The 22,566-nt window shown below is 33.2% G+C and overlaps 1 protein-coding gene and 1 long non-coding RNA gene across 2 annotated transcripts in view; both read right to left on the bottom strand.

Annotated features, from left to right (window-relative positions):
- The window catches only part of LOC127836362 (uncharacterized), a 501,905-nt gene that overhangs the window by 428,618 nt on the left and 50,721 nt on the right, over nucleotides 1–22,566 (bottom strand). The gene's annotated exons all lie outside the window — the stretch shown is intronic.
- On the bottom strand, nucleotides 4,890–8,922 carry LOC127836356 (uncharacterized). The gene is made up of 6 exons (XM_052362949.1): nucleotides 8,606–8,922; nucleotides 7,422–7,574; nucleotides 6,686–6,922; nucleotides 6,321–6,378; nucleotides 5,455–5,614; nucleotides 4,890–5,003 (listed from the first exon to the last, which is right to left on the bottom strand). Exons 1-6 carry the CDS (start codon nucleotides 8,629–8,631, stop codon nucleotides 4,984–4,986), a joined length of 654 nt encoding a protein of 217 aa, XP_052218909.1. The 5' UTR covers nucleotides 8,632–8,922; the 3' UTR covers nucleotides 4,890–4,983.

Genomic DNA, 22,566 nt, shown 5'->3' with positions numbered 1-22,566 from the left:
AGTTTTAGTCGACACGATGAGTTATTTTTTACGCCATGACACCTTATCATGCCGTCATAGAATATGGTACACCCCAATATGGTCATGCCGGATTAGTTTATATCGACTAACTGTGAAATAACATGGTATGTCGTCATAGTTTTATGGGATTTCCGTCTAAATTTTACTCGCTATAACGTCATTAAGTTAAAGTCTCAACGTAAATGTTTCCGGCTTTTCCCGGAAAAATATTTGGTCGGCATGATCTAAGTCGACAAATCAACATAATGTTTGGCGTCATGCTCTTGTGAAAATGACTTGCCGTCATAGTTTTAGTCGACAAGATGAGTTATTTTTTACGCCATGACACCTTTTTCGTATCATGCCGTCATAAAATGTTGACATCATCATAGCATCAGGGTGTACCATATACGCTTCCATAGTTTCGAAATTAAATGAAGCATTTGTGCCATTTACTGATAATGTCCCTTTGGCGAAAGTTTCAATTGGTCTTTTAAATATCGTTCATGTTAGCCGTCTGTAATTATTTTATCATCGTCCGCATATGTGTCGCGATGATATCTCGCCCGATAATTTAAGATTCGATCAAGTGGAAGCAACACAAAAAGCTTTGCTTCGATAAAAAAACGGATTGTATAGGAGAGTTTTGTGTTGTAAACAATAAAACATACCATAAACAATGACAGTTTATAAGTGGGCATATATGCAGTTAAACCCATCATTAACATACCCAATGGTAATTCATAACATAGATTCAGACAACGTGCACATTTCAGTAGATTTGGAGTGCAAGATGTTTTTTATAGTAATAACGTAAGTCCATAACTGCACAGGAATTTCAGCTTAACCAATTTTAATCAAGGAAAATCTAATCCATACACTGCAACAGTCATACTTCATTTTTAAATATAGGATTCTCGTCTGCACTGTTGTTGCAAGGTCAACGTACACGATATGTTATACCTGTGAAAATAGAGAACCTGATAACAAAGGCAGTAAAACTATCAGTTGTAACACGCACAATCAACATGGGAAATGTGAGGAAAAAAAACAGTAATACGATCATCAAAACAGCAGTCAACGCAGGCACATACTCAATGCGTTACATGTAGGCAAGTTGGTAAAACGTGGTTACCAGCGCAAGTTATTTCCAAAAGCATTCACAGATCTTACAACATTCAAACACCTGATTGGGGTACATGCCTAAGTAATCGGCATGTACTCATGCAAACAAATGAGAAATTTGACATTCATTAATTTTCCCTAAATGCCACTTTGGAACTAGGGAACACAATACAGAATAACCCCCAAAAATATAATCAGCAATTAAATTCAACGTATACAAACCCTATACATGGGAACGACACTTGCGTGATTTCGGGCAGAACAACCAGATCTGGAAGGCATGTGAATCCAAAAAAAATATAATCAAGATTAGAATTGGTAAACTAAATGAATACAGATAACAGTCTGTTATGTGGCATTAACTGAAAACAAAACAGTCGTGCCTTGACACTAATTGATTGAAGATAGCAATGTGTTATCTTGAGGTTAATTGGCTGTAAACAATAATAGTTGTGCCTTGATTGAGTTTCCCATGAACATCAAGTGCCTGAATAGTGGGAATGCTGACAAACTTGATTGTTGCAGTATGCCATGTTAATGCTGGTATAAATCAATTTTTACAAGAATGCTCGCTAATATTTTGACGTGAATACATGTTCTTATTTATTTAGTATAATACTTAATATTGTTTAGCCTTTGATGAGTTGTTGTAATCATGAATATATATGTTTATACATATATGTATGATATTTTGTATAAAATCTGTTCAAGATTTGTTTGTATCTTCAAAGAGTATTTTGTATAAGAAAAGACAGATATTCCGTGATTCAGAAACATAGATACATGATATATCTAATTAAAATACCCAATGGTTAGTCATACAAAGATGCTGACAGCCCGCACATTCAGTCCCGTGTATATATTGCTTGGAGTAACATCATTATTAATAGTTGTAGAGTTAAGCTTTATAAGAATTCTTTTAATATAGTATAACCTCATAATTAAGTTGTCACTTGAAAATAAACATGTAATGAAAATGAGTCAAACACAATCTTTTGATAAGGTTCATACATGTTTTACTAGGATAATTGAAGACAAGTACTGGCGCCATGAAATTAATGTTTAGTAAATGGCATAATTAAGATTATAATATACACAAATATGCCATGTTATATTCGGAACAGTTCTAAGCTAATGCAGTAAGGTATGTTTGTGAGTTTGAGCAGTTTTTCTGATATGCTTTTGTATACCAATTATGTTAATAGATTTGGTACACGGTGTTTTATTTAGTTGTTATTCAAAATGTCAACCCGATAGCATGGACTATGTGTTTTAAGTTTAATATAGTCTTAGCGTATTAATTACTTTTCGACATACTACTACTAATTCATTGGCCAAGAAGAATTGCCATACTCTTAGGTGTTCAGTATAAAACCGCAGGTGGTTAGCGTGTGGCTATGATATTAATTAGTGAAAACATCATTTTGAATGATAAATTATCATATTATAACGAAAAATCAACTTTTCTGAAAAACAAATTCACTATCAAATATATATATATAACAAGGTATCCGACTCGAAATCATCCGAAAACGGGATGCATCGTTTTGAACAGCCATTACTTCATCAAATTTGCAGCGATTTTCATGAACCCGGTCTTATTCAACGCAGAAATGAATTTCCTTTTTGGAAATGTACATATCTTGTAATATTTATCCCAATGCTGGGTCACATTTTAAGAAATAACGCGATACACAATTCACTTGACCCAGTTAACATTGATCAGACCGTATTTATGAATGAAATCTCCAGTTGTAAAGACACACCTTCGCATTGGTGCAATGAAATCACTCGTGTGTTTAAAATGTCAATTAGATGAAATGTATGTAAACAAAGGTTTCAAAATGCGCTGGACAGTTGGTTTTGATGCATAATGCTTTTTTCATTAGTTTTTTTGAATTATGGCATCGAGGTCCGTGAACTTTGCGGGAAAAATGCCCTTTACTCCATGAAGATTTCAGTCATAAATACGGTCTGATCGATGTTAACTGGGTCACGCGAGTTGTGTATCGTGTTATTTCTTAAAAGTTGACCCAGTATTTGTAAAAATATTGCAAGACATATGCATTTCCAGAAAGGAAATTCATTTCTGCGTTGAATAAGACAAAGATCGTGAACATCGCTGCAAAATTGATGAAGTAATGGCTGTTAATAACGATACACCCCGTTCACGGGTGATTTCGAGTTGGATACCTTGTTATACATATATATATATATATATATATATATTTGATAGTGAAATTATTTATTTTTTTCAGAAAAGTTGAATTTTTGTTATAATATGATAATTTATCATTCCAAATGATGTTTTCACTAATTAATATCATAGCCACACGCTAACCACCTGTGTATAAAACAGGTAAGGCATTTAAAGGGACGTTGCCCATGGATGATTGTTAAACATATTAGGCCACAAAACCCGTATATAACAGGATATTTCTTATTCACATGTTCCGGTTGATATAAGAAACAAAACATTAATGAACTTACACTACTTGTAACATAAAGACACAAACAAGTGATTAATACCGATAAATCAGCGTGTTGTAGCCAACAAAAAAGCACGCCTTGCTACAAAAACGATATACACCATGATTCACGATAAACATCTCAAATATCAACATACAAAAAAAGTTATGCTTATGCAGCTTGACCACTATTTTTTCACAATAAAAAATATCATTTAACTATGAATCAAATTATTTTGTATTTATTTTAATCATAAGACATTGCCTTTCAAAGGCCATAATTATGCAATTTTATTAACAAAATCATTATCGTATATGATCCAGAATTCGTTGTCCAGGAATTTCTGTTACATCTCAAAATGTTTGGTGTCCAGGATTTTCACAACATGATACTTAAAATAAAATGATGTGAATATTTGTATTGAAATAAGACGGTTGTACTGTGAAATTGTCAAATTCATATTTAAGATGTGTACCCTTATATTATGATGTTTTGTTTTCCCTGAATTTGGAGATGTAACATGGACTCGATGGAATTTTATGCCTTTAATTTTGGAAATAGATGAACAGTTCTAATGAGATTCATTCCTTTCTTGAATTACCAACAACTTCATGTTCCTAGCATAGATTTTCCACTCCAAAGTGCCATGACATTAAAATATGTGCAATTTTAATCGAAGATGTAACTGGACACAAAAATTGAACATTTATTCAATAAAAAACATTAAAATAATCAAAAGTTTTTCCTTTCTTTGATTCCAAATGAAAGACTAGTTACTTAGAAACATTTAAAACGATAGCAGTTCATAATTCTTGATTATAAATGACAATTCTGACATGTTTTTAGAAATCAGAGACTAACATTGGACGACAAAATGACTCTCGTTATCTCGATGTCAAAGAAATCAGACAAATTGCGAAGAGATAACCGAAGTTTATCCTATTTTCACCTTTTCATGTATGTAGTTTAATGCTGATTGAAAGAAATGCTGATTGAAAGAAATGCTGAAAGCTCCTATATTTCAGCATTAATTCCAACCTGCATTAAACAATGTTAACTAATTGGTTAGCTAATTGGTTAGTTAATTGGTTCACTTTTCAAAATAAAAAACTAAGCACATTACAGAACTTAAAAGGGGCTAAACACCTTCAAAAATTAAACCACAAATCTGATTTTATATCAATATATGAATGACAAGGAATATTAAACTATATTCAGTGCATATTGACCAATCAGATAAACGGATTTTAACTTGCAGGGTAATAAAAAAATTATAGCTTTTAAGGAGACAGATAGTAATTAACATATTATTTATTCTGAGATTTTCACAGACTAAAACAACAGCAAACTCTAAACTGCAAACATGGTATTTCTCCCTCTCTCTCTGCTTCACTTGTCTTCCTTGTAACCTGGAAATATAGGATGAGTTACATATTTTTAAAATTCAAAACAAGAAGTCAAAATAAAGTCAAAGACGGGGGAAATGCTTCAAAATCTGAGAAAACAAATGTATGTAGGTAAAGGTTTTGTTTATTATAGTGTCACCCCTATTAAAAGGGTAAGTCTTATGAGACACTTCCAACTGATTATACCAAGTACCTCCCAACTTCTATCACTAGGCAAGATGCCAGACGGATTTCAGTCACTAACCATTAATTTAACTAGCTCGCGGCTCAGGAACTTGCCATTTTATAATAAGTCCCAAAAGAAACATTTCCTGGACAAACGCTCCCTCTTGGGCTCGAACCTTCAACCTCCCGGTCCCAAGGCGGACACCTTAACCATTAGGCCACAGTACATTTACAATGTACATGTCACAGTTGATGCATACTTAATGTAACATTAAATACTTCAACTTACTTTCAAATCTGTAAAGTAGCCGACGACCTAGCTTGGACACTTTAGGTGGTTCCAACTTTCTCTGGATATCTGATTCAAGGATGGTATGCCTTATTTCATTCATAACCCATGCATTATCTTTATATTTCTTGAAGAATATGACCCACGGCCATTCATCCACCTAAAATGTAATACATGTTTAGTTGTTAACTATTGAGTTAAAGTTGCTGCTTATATAGTAAAACAAAAGCTTCTATACTATTGTTACTTATAACAAGTAAGGTGTTTCTAGCTTTAAAACAAATGCTTGCTTGATTCAATGGCATGTTTAGCTGCTTCCTATTAAATGCTCACTTCAGTACTTAAGTGTCGTTTATGGTTTGGAACAAGAAATTGTCTCATTAAAAAAACACCTTTATTTGAAATTCTGAATTATCTCCAAAAATCAAATTATAAATTTATTTAATATATATATATGTATACAAACATATAAAAAGTTTGCCAGACATTGATTTCAAATTTCAAAGACAGTTCAATATAGTTTCAAACTAGAAAGAAAATGAATTCTTAAAAATAACTGTGAATGACATTAACCCTTTGCAGCATATACCCATCTTTTATGTTACTACTCAATTTAAAAAAAACAGTTCCAATGGTACACATTTCATAGACATAACAAATTTTGTTTTGCATACCACTATATAGATTATACCAGTATAAAGATTAGTAGTGAATAGCATGAAACAAGATCAGCCGGCTGATTCATGCTATCCACACATGGCATTTTCAATTTCATTTTATACTGCAAAGGGTTGAAGTACTTGAAAACAATGGAACAGAAACAATAAACTGGACTAACGATTAACCCCAACAAAATGATTACTCACTACACCAGGAAGAAAACTTCTACCATGTTTGATCAATATGTAATCTCCAGCACAAATCCTATGGTAATGATTTAATACAATATTTATATCTATCACCTTAGTCTATTATTTTTTATTAAGACAAGTACCTTTTCAAACACTCATTAGTTTCTACATGTATCACAGTGATCATTTATACATGAACATACATTTCCTGGGTAAGGGTATTCCAATATTGAGTGTATAGTAACTGCTTACTACAATGCTTAAATTAGGGGAAGAGAGAGAGAGAGACTTGCAAGTTGTCTTGAATTTAAAAACTGGGAAAAAAATATCAGATTAAAATAAACTTCTTAAAGCATAATAAATCTAGTATATAAATGTACCTGATTATCTGTTCAGTATTGGAGCTTGGTGGTTGTCTGGTCACATCATTGAACTTCTTTACAGTTTCATCACTGGGTAACATCTCGACATAGTTACTGGCTGACTGCTTGGTCTGCTTGCTCGCCAACTGCTCGAGTTGGTCACTATCAGAATGCTCTGTCTGGTTTCTGACTGACTGCTCTGACTGGTTGCTGGATGACTGCTCAGTCCAATTCCACAGAGACTGCTCAAGCTCCCTATGGTATAACACATACTTATAAATACATACCTAATACCTTTTTGAATGTTTATGTTTTAAACCAATGTGCATGTATGGTAGAACCACAAACACAGGTAAGTTGAAAGCATCCCACACAGAAGTTCTTACCCCGACTTGGACTCTAACCCACACTGTCAGAGCCCGAGATGATATCTACCATAACCTAAATAACATAACTTAAATATTGTAGCTTTGGTGAAACTAACTATTGAGTATCCGGTTCGAGATCCGGTCGGGTCGAACTTCTTTCCGGCAATGAAAATATGTCACTCACCTACAATTCTTAGATTATGTGAGTATGAAGTCAGCGATATGGAAAGAAGTGGTGTAAGTACTGGTGTGAGAAAGCCAGGAAAGCATGGTAGATGCACTGACCGCCATGATATGACCGAAGCTGTTAAAAAGCGACGTAAACCCCATCACTCGTCACAACACTATTCTATTTTCTTAATTAGAATAGTATTAAAATGATGTACCTGAATGAAGTCATCTGGTCACTGGCTATGTGCTCTGTCTGGTCACTGGCTGGCTGCTTGGTCGGGTCATTGGCTGTCTGGTCACTGGATGGCTGCTCGGTTTGGTCAATGGCCGACTTCTTGGTCTGCTTACACAGAGACTGTTCGAGCTCCCTGTCGTAAAACACATACTTATACATACATAAAACTTATGAACACTGAATATGTCTATGTTTATTTGTTTTGAACCAATGTGTATGTATGGTAGGACCACAAACGTACATCAGGTACGTTGAAGGCATCCCAAACAAGGACACTGTTACTTGTGCATCAGACGTAACATGGACATCAATTGCTAGTGTCCAGTTACATCTCTTGGCACAGACATCAGGAAAAACATGTGTTTGTTAAATTCAGATAAAAGAAAAAGCATTGCTGATCAATGTATGAACTTACCTGCACTGCAACCATTTAAAGTACTTATAACACTTTGATGCACATACAACTATTACTTGTGCACATTGAAGATGTAATTTTGACACCAAAACAAAAAAGTCCCTGTAACAAAGACACAACTCATTGCATCAATGTTACATCTTAGAAAGCAAACTCAATTAGAACAGTGTATAGTTAATTTATTGTATGAAATAAATAGGGAAACAACTCAGGATGGAATGGATTAAAAATGTCATGATGATTTTCTTCCCAACAATTAAATGATCAGAAATTGCCTTCTGATAAGACATGGCATGTAACTAGGACACGACGGGTTTCCCAATTAATTGTAGTCCAAGTTACATCCTTTATGTCGAAAATGTAGTCCACGTTACATCTTTTGTTCAAACACTGTATTTGGTTAAACATAACAATTTAAAACATGGAACAGGGTAATCTCTAATTTGTTTCCATCCAGGCACAAGTATGTGGGAAAATATAAGTCGTAGCAGACAACAAAGACGACTAAATGCATTTTCATTACTAAGATGTAACTTGGACACGACGTCTATTTTGAACATCGCCATTGAATCTTGCAGTTCTGTCGTCCTTTATTCATTTGCATTTTATTTTCGTACCAAAGTCAAATCATAATTCTATTCGAATTACTTTAAAACAATAAAACGATACCTAAGGCATGTCGTTTCACAAAAAAACTCGGATGTTTAAGGCTAGGTTAGGTTATTTCAGACGTAACTCTCTTCACTTACCGAACTCGTGTCGAAGATTCGGCCATGTTGTCAGCTTTTGTGTACACAAATTCGTTGAATGCGTTCTACGTCATCAAATAATGTGTGCAGTTATTTTCCGGCGCCTTTGCGCAACCGATATGTGAAAGTAAACAGCGTTATCGTAAAAAAATTGATTTTTCGAGACGTAACATTTTGGACACAAAAGGTCGCCCGATTTTATTTTTAGAAATAGCGGAAATGTAACGTTACCCCCCAAATTGATTTATTCTGATGATGATTGTAGGTATTTTGAAGGCAACACCGTACCATTGTAAGCACTGATTAGACACAGACTTAAGTGTAAAACTTATATCTCTAAAGACGTAACAAATTGGACTCGATTACGTCTCGAAGGACCAATTTAAAAATCTATTTTTCTTTTAAATGGTTTACAGAGGCTCTTCTATTTTGTAAGCATGCTTTAGGGGTTCCATCTGTTTATTGATTATTTACTTTGTTCAAGACGTAACTCGGCATAAAGATGCAACATTAAACGCGATTTATGCACTATCAAAAAAAATCTAAAAAAATGTCCACATTTTCACCACATTATGTGGATTTTCCCCTGATCGTGGAAAGCTGTAATTACATTTACCAGTGATGATATTCGCCAGTTTAATGCACTTATCCATGAAATAAGAAACTACATGCACAAACAGCAGGAAGTTAAGGTAAAATGTGATTCTTTGAGATGTAACAGAAATTCCTGGACAGTGAATTCTGGATCATATAATATGTACCCAACAATATATTATTTATTTACTATTCATCAAATTGTCATTTAGAATGCATTCACATGTAATGTACTTACAAAACTTCCAAAACCTCACAGGAAAGCGTTCACAAATGTCATTCAAGTGATTCATTTTCGATCTGTATCATACATTCTTGTTTTCGCTTTGAAAACCAAAAACAAATGTGCATTAGGTAATGCTTGATCGAAATTTTGATAATTTCAACCAGTGTATACTGTTTATAAATAAAACAAACATGCGAAAGATCCAATTTCAACTAGATCTATTATCTAGATTACCCAAAATTTTCCCACAGCTCTGAGTCCAATTTAAAAATAACTTGCAAACGTGAACATATATATTACCAATTGCAATGGGGTTTTTTCATTCGAATTTTGGGCCTGTAGAAGGACGGATTCCCAATTGAAAAAAAAGTATTTGTTTCCAAATGAGACCTAAATGTTCAAAATTGAAGGTCTCCAAAAAAGAAGGTTTGCAAAATAAATCAAACAATTAAATAAGTCTCAACATTTAGTTCACAGACAATTATGCTCTTTAAATCTAACCTTAGTAAATGTTAAGTCGAAATAACTTTTACTATCATTTTAACTGCATTTGTTAGGAAAAGAACAACAACTCTTATTTCCCAATTTACGTCAAAAGAACGTATTTTTTCCTAATTCAAAGATACCTGGCCCCATTCCCAAAAATGGTTGAAACAAAAACACTGAGGTGTTTATTCTGTACAAAAACACAGATTTTAATATTTGTGAAGTACAGATGCTAATTGATATCGTGCACTCGCATTAATATACGCTCAAACTAAATATCGTTGGTAATTCGATAAATAGATTATTTTTACTTTAGAAATTACAATGTAACGAAAATCACAGGTGATCATAAGGCTCTTCGTCATTTTATTTAGTCGTACTTATTGATATAAAACCAGCATTTTCACTTTCTTTTGCCAAATAGTGTAAAAACGATAATAGCACATCGCTGCAACAGGTGTTTGTAGTTGTTCGCAAAATAAATGGAGAGAAGTCAATAATGTTAACTGAAATAACAAATCAATAGCTGGTTATTTAGAAACTAAGTTGTTAGTAAATAGCAGTATGGGCATTATAGGATAAACAGCTATACCTTTGCCGGCAAAAACTCTTATAGAAAAACATAACTTAAAACCCGCGATTAGGGCCGTTATAATGCCAAAACAATTTTAGACGACAAGATATTCCATCATATAGATCAAGGAAAATCGTGTTGGGTTCGGAATTCATCGACACTTCCATCTATACTTTTTCGGTAATAATGCGTAGAGTCAATATTGCTGTATCACATAACTGCGACTTTATTTTTGGTTAATTATTCATTGTTAAGATGATTACTTTGCAATGTTCGCCTGATCCATGCACACGTTATGTCCTTGATGTATAATGCATGCACACTGTGACCTCAAAATATTACAAACGGAAATACACAATGACGTGTGATATATATTAGAGGGACATAATCTGATTTGATAGTTAAATGTCTCCGACATTTAAGGCATTTAATGAATACCTTTATTCATATGTAATGCGCTTCTGAAGATGGTTATATCTGTCAAAAGCGAATAGTTGCAAGCATGCCTTGGCTAGCAAATTTCGCGGTTTCGTAGCTGATTGTCTGAAAATCGCCTTTGTTAGTTTTACGCTCATGCACACGCTCTATGATGTCAAGGTTTTCCGCACTATCTTAGTTTTCAGAAAAGCCTAAGTGAACTTAAATGCGAAATCATTTACACCACTTGAACTATTGGATAACGTTTTGCGCAATCTTACTGTAGAAAAGCAATTATACTGTATGTGGCAGCTTTTCAACCTATGTCATAAATACCACATACATTATTTAACAAAAGCATAACTTTGTGGACTTCCAAGAATGTAAACCTTTTATAGGATACATTCATATTAACATGATTTTTTAATGATTGTACGTTTTTGGTTTACATGCATAAACAAATGACTCGATCGGATATTGTCAGCAGAAACAAAACATTGTGTCTGAAGTCACTATAAAGCAATAATACGATTGCAAGCAAAATTTGCAAACGAAATGTGGTAAAATGTGAAAAGCAAATAGATTTTAGCGCGTATGGATACAGACTGAACAAGTTATGGCGATTTATGGTAAAATTTGGATGACCAAATCAAGCTTCCTTGTGTTGACTATTACTACGTATTCCATAATGCTGCGTTTAAATTAAATGATGCGTATTTACAATTTACTGATAAATTCACAACGTCATAAGAAAGTTGCATTGCTCTTTTACTGTCCAAACTTCGTACATTTGAGCCTCCTTTTGTCATTATTTCGCCATCATCTAAATATGTCTCTAAATGATATCTTGAACAAGAAATCAAAACTGGATCATGTGGGCACTAAACTTAGGTCATTATGTACACTTAAAGAAAACCGTGTGAACACTCTCATCAAAGTTAAATGACATTCATACTTAGGTTTTGCTAATGCAAACCAATTGAACATTATACTGTTTTAAGTCATCAACTACAAACCTATAAATAAGCATACTCTAACAACCAGTATGAAATAGAATAGCCAAGGAACACCACACTTAAGTTTTTCAGTTGCAATCTGAATTAAAACCTTACATCGATCTAGCAACGGATTGTTTTTAAGTGGTAAGAGTTTCAATCAATACCAAATACATGTTCAATCAAAAACAATCCTTCATAATACTCGAAACCGAGACCTTAAAGCATTTCGATACTATTATAGGTTTAACATAGGGGGATTTCGTCATAATCTTGGTACACAATTCAATGCATAACAAGAAAATGACATATATTCATTATATTACAACATGTGTTTCCTTGTTTCCTTATTGGGTTTGTAATATGATACAGATATAATCAGTGTGCGTTAAGTAATAAATATCTGACGATGAAATACAAACCACAGCCTCCTTTATTGTACGACCGAGTTATTACTCGTTAATATTTGAAACTTTTACCCGATCGATACGCTCTTCTGGTTAATAATAACATACACACAGATGAGGTGTTTTATTCGTAACAACTATTGAATGACGCATTAAGTTGTGTTTGTATGCTTTTGCAGTTTTTATGTTATGTTATTATATATATATATTATTTAATATTCAGTTTTGTAAACCCAGCAAATTGTAGGGGCGGCTAAACAAACATAGTTGAATTACATTGCTGAACTTCAGTGCATTTATGAATAGGTAAAATAAACGTAGAGACAATACAGAATATTAACATTAAAACTTTGTTTACTAGGAACAAATAGAACCTTATTATAAAACTACATTCCATAGCATTAACAGACCACGCTTTGTTATTTTTTAATATTGTGGATATATTCTTTTTTAAGAATCCAATATACATTGAATGCTTTCGGAAAACCAGTATCTAGTTAAAATTCCTATGCAAGCAGATGAACACTGAAATTATAGCGCTCTAACTTGAATTTTGACGTGAATATCATATAACTTAGACTTTTGTCATGTAAATATTATTTCCAGAATAAAAGCAAATGCAATTAGTCTCGTATTGAAAAATATATCCATTATGCATGAATATGCTACGGCTTTACTTATATTTTATTATTCAGTTATAGGTCGAATATTAAATCAACATTCTACCACTGACCTATTTTCTTAGCACAAATGCTATTAACTTAGATGACTTATTTTACTATAAATTACTTATAGGGACTTGTTTATATATTGGGACAATATTCGGAGTGTGGTAGAAAATGCCTTAACTTTCTAGGTTTTTACCACGGAACTATAAAGCTCCATTATATTGACAAGATAAACATATGACAGCAAAAAACGGCTCGTGTTCAACGGTGCTCGAACAATGTCCTTTTAAAACAAAATGTTACTATTGTGATTATTCGGTCATTTGGAAGGTTACATAATTACAATTAATCCTTCATAAAAGTGATCCAGGTGTTGCAAAAAATTCAAACGAAAACCAAAGAATTATGCAAATTATTCCATCGTTTGGGCTTGTAACGCTTCAAAATTGTCAAATGATGATAAGTCATTAGCGAATATGTAGTTGGAGTATGAGTATTCGCCAATTGTGTAAGTTCACTCCCTGGTTAACAGTGTTCGTTTTTTCGAAAACATGACAAAAATTTGGAAATTTTTTATTTAACAATCTTTGAACAAGTCACTTTAACCTTTCAGGTATACGGAAAATGTAATCCTTTGGGTGTTAAAGTGACAACATAAGTATGTTGCAAAATATTTTTTAACTTTTAGATCTATGTTAATTTATTAGTAATTTTCATTTCTTTTTCGTCATGTACCAAATAATACAAAATGCATTTTATTCATTATGACTACAAAATACATATTAGCGTTTTGTAGTAGAATGCACATGATCGTAGCAACAACGCAAAGATAAATTTGAAACAGAGCACTGAACCACAATTAATTAATACCCTTAAATCTCAGTGTTGAAGCGAACAAACAAAAAGCACGCATTGCAAAAGGTATACACCATGATTCATGATAAAATTCATGTACATCAACATCAACAATTGTAATGCTTATGTAGCTTGACCAATAATTGTTTTCATAATAAAGAATATCAATACACTATGAATCATAGAAATTTGTATTTATTTTCATCATAAGACATTGCCTTTCAAAGACCATACTTATGCTATTTTATTAACAATACCATTTGGTTATATAATAAGTACTTAACAATATATTCGTTGTTTCATTACTATTCATCAAATTGTCATTTGGAATACATTTAAATGTAATCTACTTACAAAACTTCCAAAACAAACCCTCAACTGGACTGGATCCTTTGACCCCTGGAGTAAATGTCTACCGCTTAAACCACATCCGGACATCCGTGTTCATACTATTGGTGATATATTTCATACTGTATATAAGCTTTATATTATCTTCTTAGTATCACACAATATAACGACGAGAACAGAACTCTCCAAATTATTCGATCGTTTCTCGTTGCAACGCTTTATAATTTGTAGGTTTTAAATATCGTCATAAGATGCATATACTGGATGTTTTAGAGCTTGGTAAATGTTCAGTATTACTGTTTACTCACATATATCATAACTACAACGAAAATTTGCGAATCTGATTTTATTTAATTTTGTAATTTACCAAAACGAGAAAAGGACCCTTTAACACAGCTTGAACATAGAAACGACTTCAATTATCGAAACATCCGCCATAACAAATGTTTCAAATGTGACATTTATTTTATATTTCGAGATCTTTTATATTAATATTTGTTTTCATAAAAAGTTAGAGCCAACGTGTTATACACATTAATTGAACAAGTAAAACTCCTAAAGGATCCATTTTTATTGAAACTATGTGCCCAAATCCACGTGCAAAAAAAAAATAAACATAAGCTTTTAATATCTCAATTTATGCCTGCGTGCACTATCTCAGAATGAACATGTACTGGAGCATTAAATTTACCGTGTGTGTATTTGTTTAGGTTAATAACATGGTTGCAGCATGATTTAACTACATGTGTATTAACACAAAGGAATATAATTTGGATTGTAATCTCAACAGGTGACAAATGCATAGTCACGATATTCATGACTGATAATGTATCAAGAACATTTGATATTGACAGTAGATGCATGTGAGTGTCCTGGATTTTCGAAATAGCATATAAATGTACGTAGTACTCTGAAATGCGGACTACACCTAATATACTAGTTATTGAATGAAAGAAGTGTATATTAGCTTATAAATTGTATGTATACACTTAAAATTCTTTCAAACTACTTCATTAAATTGAATCGTTTTACAAATAAATAAATAAGGACATACATAAACGCATATTTAATAATATGTATACGCATCATTTCCTCATCTTAAACGAGAAATTGCGTATGTGTTTTTTATGTAATCTAACCAAAACTTTAATTCAAAAACGGCAAGCACACACATAGACGATTCCTTTCTCCAAAATACAATGTGTGTATGCTTTATAGTACATGTATACTAAATCAAATGACTCACAAATATAACTGGTAATATGCATGTTATCGTGTGGGCGTTCACCGCTGTGTTAGTGTGATGCACATACAAAAAAATAGCACATACAAAAATCTGTGTTCCTTAGAGCAATAGCCAAAATTTTAACGCTAGATGTTGTATTGTAACATGGATGCAACGAGATAGTAAATGCTCGTTTTTATTTGTGTGCCAGGATTCCATTGTAATTTCCTCAACGATATATATTCATGCGACAAACGAACACTAACATGGTACATGAACATTTTTTGAATATATTGTATAACCAAATATCCAAATAACCAATAAGATCATTGAATTTTTGTCTTTAGCTGTTAGGAACACATATTTGTATGTATTAACTTTATTTTACGAAATATTATGCGAAATATTCGTTGATTTTGAGTATTTATGCTACTTTAAATAGACGACCGATGGCAATGTTTTATTTATCTATTTGGTGTTTTTTTTTAATTACCCGTTGTTTATCATAATGCATACACATACTACATCAATAAAAATCTTCCGACAAAACGTCTTTAAAAAAAAAAGATAGTTCTTCTATGTACATAGATATTGACAAGGTAAACATTCGCCATTTCATAAGAAACGGAAGTGCGTCATTACCCATAATTAAATCGCTGTCACCTCGTTTGCTTATTTAAAAGCGCGCGCAGGCCGGGAACCTCGCTCTTTATCTATTTACTTTCAGTTTCAAAAGAAACCTCCACAGACGATGTGATAAATCCCTGTAACTATTGTAAAATATGTTCTACATGGCATACACATGAATCATTCCTTGCCAATTGGACGTTACGTTGATTTCGGAACTAAACAATATTACCCTGTCAAATCTATATAATTGTGTATCTATTCGAATACAATGTCGTAGAAGTGGCATAAGTGTCTTCAATATATAAAATACGTCTGGCCGCTCTTGATAATGAAATGAAATAATAGTTTCTGGATTGTAACGGTTTTAACCACGCGTTTTAAGTTACGCAAACAAAAGTATTACTAATTATCATAATACAATTATGTCCTGAAGTAAATTTATTCCGAAATTGCAAACATGTGATGTTGAGTGTTATGCATAGGTTGCCTAATATCATTTCGCATATGATGTCCTAGATGTAACATAAACTTTTGCCTCAAAAGGTTCTGAACGGAAATGCGCAAGGAAGTATAACACATGTCAGAGGCACATGATCTGTTTGAAACTTATAATTCACCACCGTGTGCCTGCTATAAACCAATTTATTAGTATACATGCGATTTACCATGGCGAATGGATAATCTAGTTCATTTAGAAAATATCATGCTCTTCATTTGTCAGTTAACAGTTCCTTTGCAACTTTGGATATAGTCAAATTACTAATTAATACATTTAACGGAACATGTTTTTTATATACCCCGCCACTATAGTGGGGGACATATTGTTTTTGCCCTGTCTGTTGGTTTGTTTGTTTGTTTGCTTGTGCAAACTTGAACATTTCCCATAACTTTTGCAATATTGAAGATAGCAACTACATATTTGGCATACATGTGTATCTCATAGAGCTGCACATTTTAAGTGGTAAAAGGTCAAGATTAAGGTCATCCTTCAATGTCAAAGGTCAAATATATGGGTCACAATTGCTCCTTTAATGTACACTTTTGCAATATTGAAGATAGCAACTTGATATTTGGCATACATGTGTATCTCATGGAGCTGCACATTGTGAGTGGTGAAAGGTCAAGGTCAAGGTCATCCTTTAAGGTCAAATGTCAAATATATGTGGACATAGTGTCTCACAAACACATCGCTTGTTTTAATTCGGAAATGCTGCGTCCCAAAATAAAAAATAATTGGTTTCGACGTACATTGTCTAAAACATATCGCAAGTAGTTCGAAAAATTTGTCGTTAACTGTTATCTACGATTTTCCACTTTAATACGAAAATAGAATGACATGCGCAAATCTTCCCAATCTATATTTAAGATTATTTGTTCACTTAACTTTTTATTAATTTTAAATTAGTTTAGCGCACAAATTCGAATGTTGTAACAGTTTTTGCGAACTTAAATGTTCATTTAGAAGATACAATTGATTGTAGAAAAAATATCAACAACTCAATCGACCCAAACAAGTTAATTGTCGCCCAAAAAGGGGTCGTTCTGGTAAATGAAGCCAAATAACTGTCAACACTTTATTAGACATATCCATACAATGTAATTCTTTGAGAAACAATATTACATTTATCGAATAAACAATGATATTTAATTTGAGCGTATTAGATATGAGCGCGATTATTATGATCAATGTACATCCGTCCTTGTGGTGAAAAAGGTTGTGCAAATTACAATCTAATTGCTATTTATGTGTATACCGAACTTCAGGATTATATATATATTAATGAAACTTTCAATCAATTGCATTATTTTGTTCATTCTATATTTATAAAAAGTCACCTTAAATTTGACATCTGAAGAAATGAACGGTAATGCACAATCTAATCACTTATAAATGGTGCAAAGTTCCACAATGATTGTACGTTTCCAGTTATTTCTGACAAAGCAATGTACTTGGTAAGATTTTAAATGGTGGTCTGTTATAAATGATTGCGACATTTAGTTAAAAACACACACACAAATGTGTATGATTCTCCTTTGTTATCGACACCCCTCTTTAGTAACAGTGCAACGACTCTTGTCAGGAAGAATCCAAACAACTCATGCCCAGAAAAGAGTGCAGCAAATCTATAATAATTCAGCTGCGAGAACCGATAAGAGATGAATATAATATACTTTAGTGAGATTAATACGCTGAGAGGAATACCCGATAGAGCACCAGACAGTTATTTTATGAGCCCCTTTAGGCTTTCTGCCACTGACCTGACATTAAATGTCGTTTTGTAGACAAGGGTGTCCAAAATCGAAAATGCAACGTCGACCCGTTTGTCTCTAATCTTGGCTAAAAATCATTTTGAATGAAATGATACAACATGCCAGGCGTGTTCAAAATCTGTCCCATTCATACCTATTTACGCTTATTGCTTGTCTCAAAAGTATAATGTCGTGTATGTAAAACAATAAAAATGTAAAAAAAGAATATTGATATTTTGATTTAATTTTTACAAAGCTAAAGCATTTGAATCCTTAACATATAAACACAAGCAAGTTATTCTAAGAGATAATTCAGACAACTGTATGATTGTAAAGTAAACGTTAAAAAACGCAAGGTTACATGTACTAAGACTTCAGGGGTTTATGACGGCGACATGGGTTTCCCAATACATAATGCCTTTTTTCGAAATGAAATGCAATTGCTCTCATCTAGTTGCGTGTTATTTCGACCAGTATTGACTATTTTACAAGCTAATTACTCATGTCAGTCTGGCCGTGCGAACGTTTTTATTAAGTGTGAACGACATATGAGTACTTATATTACTAATTTTGTCGTGGGAAGACTTTCACGACTGAGGTAAAATACAATTTTGTGTTTAGAAATTTTTAATATAAGTAATGGGATTTTAATTATTTCTTAATGGCTAGCAATTTATCGATACAATATTGGCGCCGTTTCTCAGGTAACTAACATGGCTAATGATAAAATTGTAAATTAAACCGGGTGCCTGATTTATGTTGCCCATAATCAATAATCACAAAAGCCCATTAAATACTCTGATGTGTGCGCAAGGAGACGCTCAATGCAATAAAATATTGTAACAATACATCGTATCGTGCAGCTGGCGTATTCATCTGCCTGAGTAGCTCCTCGATCCTTAGTTAGTTAATATAATTCGTGATACGAATTGTCATGTCATACCATTGTTATTACAAGATAAGTATTGATGCAAAGCATCAAAGGGCGTCGGGAATTCCAGTGTAAAAGGCACTCAATGAAGTAACATGGAACGATTTTTTTTCTACTGTAAATATTAATATATTTGCCGATTATTTTAAACAAAATAGAAAAAGATACTGGTATAACCATTATCTATAATTTTGTGTTATAAACCCCAAATAACCATTATTATGATGTTGTGTTATAACGCCCAAATATTTCATAGTTCATTTTATTTACATTGGTTTCCTTTTTTTACTGGCATCCGTGTGCAGTTTTCATTAATGGAACAGAACTGTGTAGGTTTTAAAAAATCTGCTTCATCTTGTAAGCGTAATTTCATATTTTTCTCAACTTCAAGGGGAGATGATTCTGAACTTATTCTTACGTTGCTCATTTACGATAGGGGTTGAGTACTCATTGATATGAAAACACTGTAAATTGAATGAAAACTGTAAGTTGCATAAAGAAGCTGCATTTTACAATACTTTGAAATTCAGTAAAATATCATAATAGATTTATTGCTCCGATATTCGTCATTTTCAATAGGGTTCGAGTAATACTGACATAAAAACACTTAACAAGTTTGGAAAGATTCAGACGAAAGTTGTGAAATCTTTTAAACAAGTGGAAATTGTTTGTTGTTTTTTTTTGTCAAATGTAATAGAAAAAAAATTCTGGACTTATTGTCCCGATGTTTCTCATTTTAAATGAGGTAAATATGCTCATTGATATGAAGACACTGTAAGTTTGGAAAGAATCTGATGAAAAATGTTGACATAATCACCTAACCAAGCAGTTTTTCACTTTTATCTTTAAATTCAAAGATACATTATTCTGGACTTATGGTCCGATATTGCTCATTTAGAGTTTGGGTTGGGTCCTCATTGATAAAAAAAACCTGTGCAAGTTTGAGAACAATCGGATGAAAATTTTGGACTTCAAACAACGATTTCAAAATTTCTCAAATTCTAAGGAAGATAACTTTGGACTTAATGGTCGGATAATGCTAAAGGGCCCATACCACCTGGATAGTAATACGTGTGGCGCTTCGCGCTCTATATGTGGTTCTTAAAAAAACTCCGAGGAGTGCTTGACTCTAGGGAAACAGGTTGCTGGGACACAGCTCCTCCTTGATAAGCGGCTGCTTCCTTTATCGCAACTCATTGTTGCAATCAATAATACGTGTCGCGCTTCGCGCTCTATATGTGGTAGGAATAGTACTTAGGGCCTATGATAGACAACCATAAAAATACATGGATAATAGATGTGTTGTTTGCATTTGTTTGTTAATATAAAAACACGTGTATTTTTTTATTAGCTATTTAAGTGATGTAAGAAATTTTAATTAACGTTGTCACCACGCGGCATCCATTAATTTTAATAAAAATTTCCAATTGTAGTAAAATGGATTTTAAAATGTCTACATAAAATAAAGCTTTATTATATTTATTAACCTGACTGAAAAAAATTGTCAGCCGCCGAACTGTTCCGTTCGTGCCGGAACCCGGGATTGAACCGGAGGCCTTTAGATGATTGTTGCGTAAACAACTTCAGTCTAACGCTCTCCCAACTGAGCTATTCCGGCTGACATCATTTATGTACTGCTATTTGGTGAAGTTGTGTATAGCGATCGTTATTATATGTCTATTAATAAACTAATACACTGTACGTTTTCGTACCACTGCGCCTTCCAATAAACTTGCTTGCGCGATAGGTCGTCAAATATCGTACTAAATTGATTCTTCACTAAATAAGCAAATTAGAAGAACCACAATATAAAATTATGTTTTGTTTTTATACAAAAACAAAAAGTTTCGCGTATTTGCCCAGTCCCTGTGATCTTTCCCCTGTGATCAGTAGTGGATCAGTTATTAATTAAAACCATTAGCTTTGCATTATTGGCAAGAAATGTTGTAATAAATGTAATAGGCACTAATGCAGTACTTATTTACACTAATTTACACAAAAAATATACATTGATCCGTAAAATACCTTCTCCCATAAAAGAAAAAAAATGCATTACATACTAGTCGCCGCTTTCCACAGCGACGCCAATAAAGAGTGAAACGTTTTACTGTATGATTAATTGTTGTGTGTGAATAATGTCAAACGTAGTTATACACTACCACACTTTCGATTTGCCTTTAACGTTCGTAGCTTGTTTGGCTATAAAGAATACCACCCTGTCAATTTACTTTAAACGTTGTTAGGTGGATAAATTGGCTGGTAATTGTTTGTGTTTGATCACACGGTTTCTGGGCGATATACATACGCCCGTCTGGTGACATGCGCGAACTTCATAACGTACAATTTGTTTTTAGAAATTCATATTCACTGCATGTGCGTGTCCTGGATTTGTGTCTGCCATGCGTTTTTCTCGTGCGACATTTGTATAAATAGAACTGTAATTGACTCTATTGAAACGAAACAAAATACACGTAGTTTTCGATTAACTTAATAGATATTTAATTCTCTTGGCCCACAATTGTCTAAATGTTAAGATAATTTACCAACAATCGAGCACATAAATCATTATAAAGTAATTCGATCACGGATTATTTTTCCATTTAAATTAACACAGGTGGATTTCTAATAATAACTACCTAAACGAATTTTTTAAACCAGCAAGTGCAAATATATATATCATTCCTATCGACAAAATCTGAATGGTCTAATTCCGAAGTGAGAACACCTAGTATATTTGCTACATCATCATCAAACAAACAAATAGGTACCCGATTTAACGCAGGAGTAACAACTGCAAAGAGTTTGTTAATAGAATCGATATAATTTTACAGCATTTAGCCCTTATCAGAAGGATTCATATTATTGATATGTTCCGGTTAAAGTTTGGACAAACAGTGAACACGTTTAACTTCCACCTAGCTTTAAGGGTATCAACATAAAGACACACTGCCAGTTACTATGTAAATAACGGTAACGAATACCTGTTAGTCAGCAGGGTAAAGTTACCAACACAAAGTCACATGGATACAAGTTTACTTTATTTCTAATAATGTTTCTTAACTAGAGTAACACTCAACATTTCACAAACAAGTTTATAACTGGATCACGTAACTAAGGGTGACTGATATTATACAATAATGCAATGTACAGCTGTCAGTGAAACTCAAAATGGCTATTAGAGGAACCTTTTCACGTTTTGGTAAATTGACAAAATTTAGAAACAAGAGCTGTCAGAGGACAGCGGGCTCGACTATTCGAGTGCTTGACAGTATAACGTAAGCCATCATGGAGAGGGGGTATAATGTGGGTGTGTGGTCATTTAATAGATGATCTTTGGGGGGGGATTCTGGGGTGG

The sequence above is a fragment of the Dreissena polymorpha genome, chromosome 6 (genome assembly GCF_020536995.1).
Source record: "Dreissena polymorpha isolate Duluth1 chromosome 6, UMN_Dpol_1.0, whole genome shotgun sequence".
Classification (NCBI taxonomy): Eukaryota; Metazoa; Mollusca; class Bivalvia; order Myida; family Dreissenidae; genus Dreissena; species Dreissena polymorpha.
Note: the sequence above shows the minus strand (reverse complement) of the source record. Positions and strands in the feature narration are given on the sequence as shown.

Excerpts from the sequence above, each read along its gene's own strand:
- LOC127836356 (XM_052362949.1), bottom strand. The coding sequence starts at position 8,631 with ATGGCCGAATCTTCGACACGAGTTCG. Across the intron at positions 7,575-8,605 it reads GAATCTTCGACACGAGTTCG|GGAGCTCGAACAGTCTCTGT; the intron begins GTAAGTGAAGAG and ends GTTTTACGACAG. Across the intron at positions 6,923-7,421 it reads GACCAGATGACTTCATTCAG|GGAGCTTGAGCAGTCTCTGT; the intron begins GTACATCATTTT and ends GTTATACCATAG.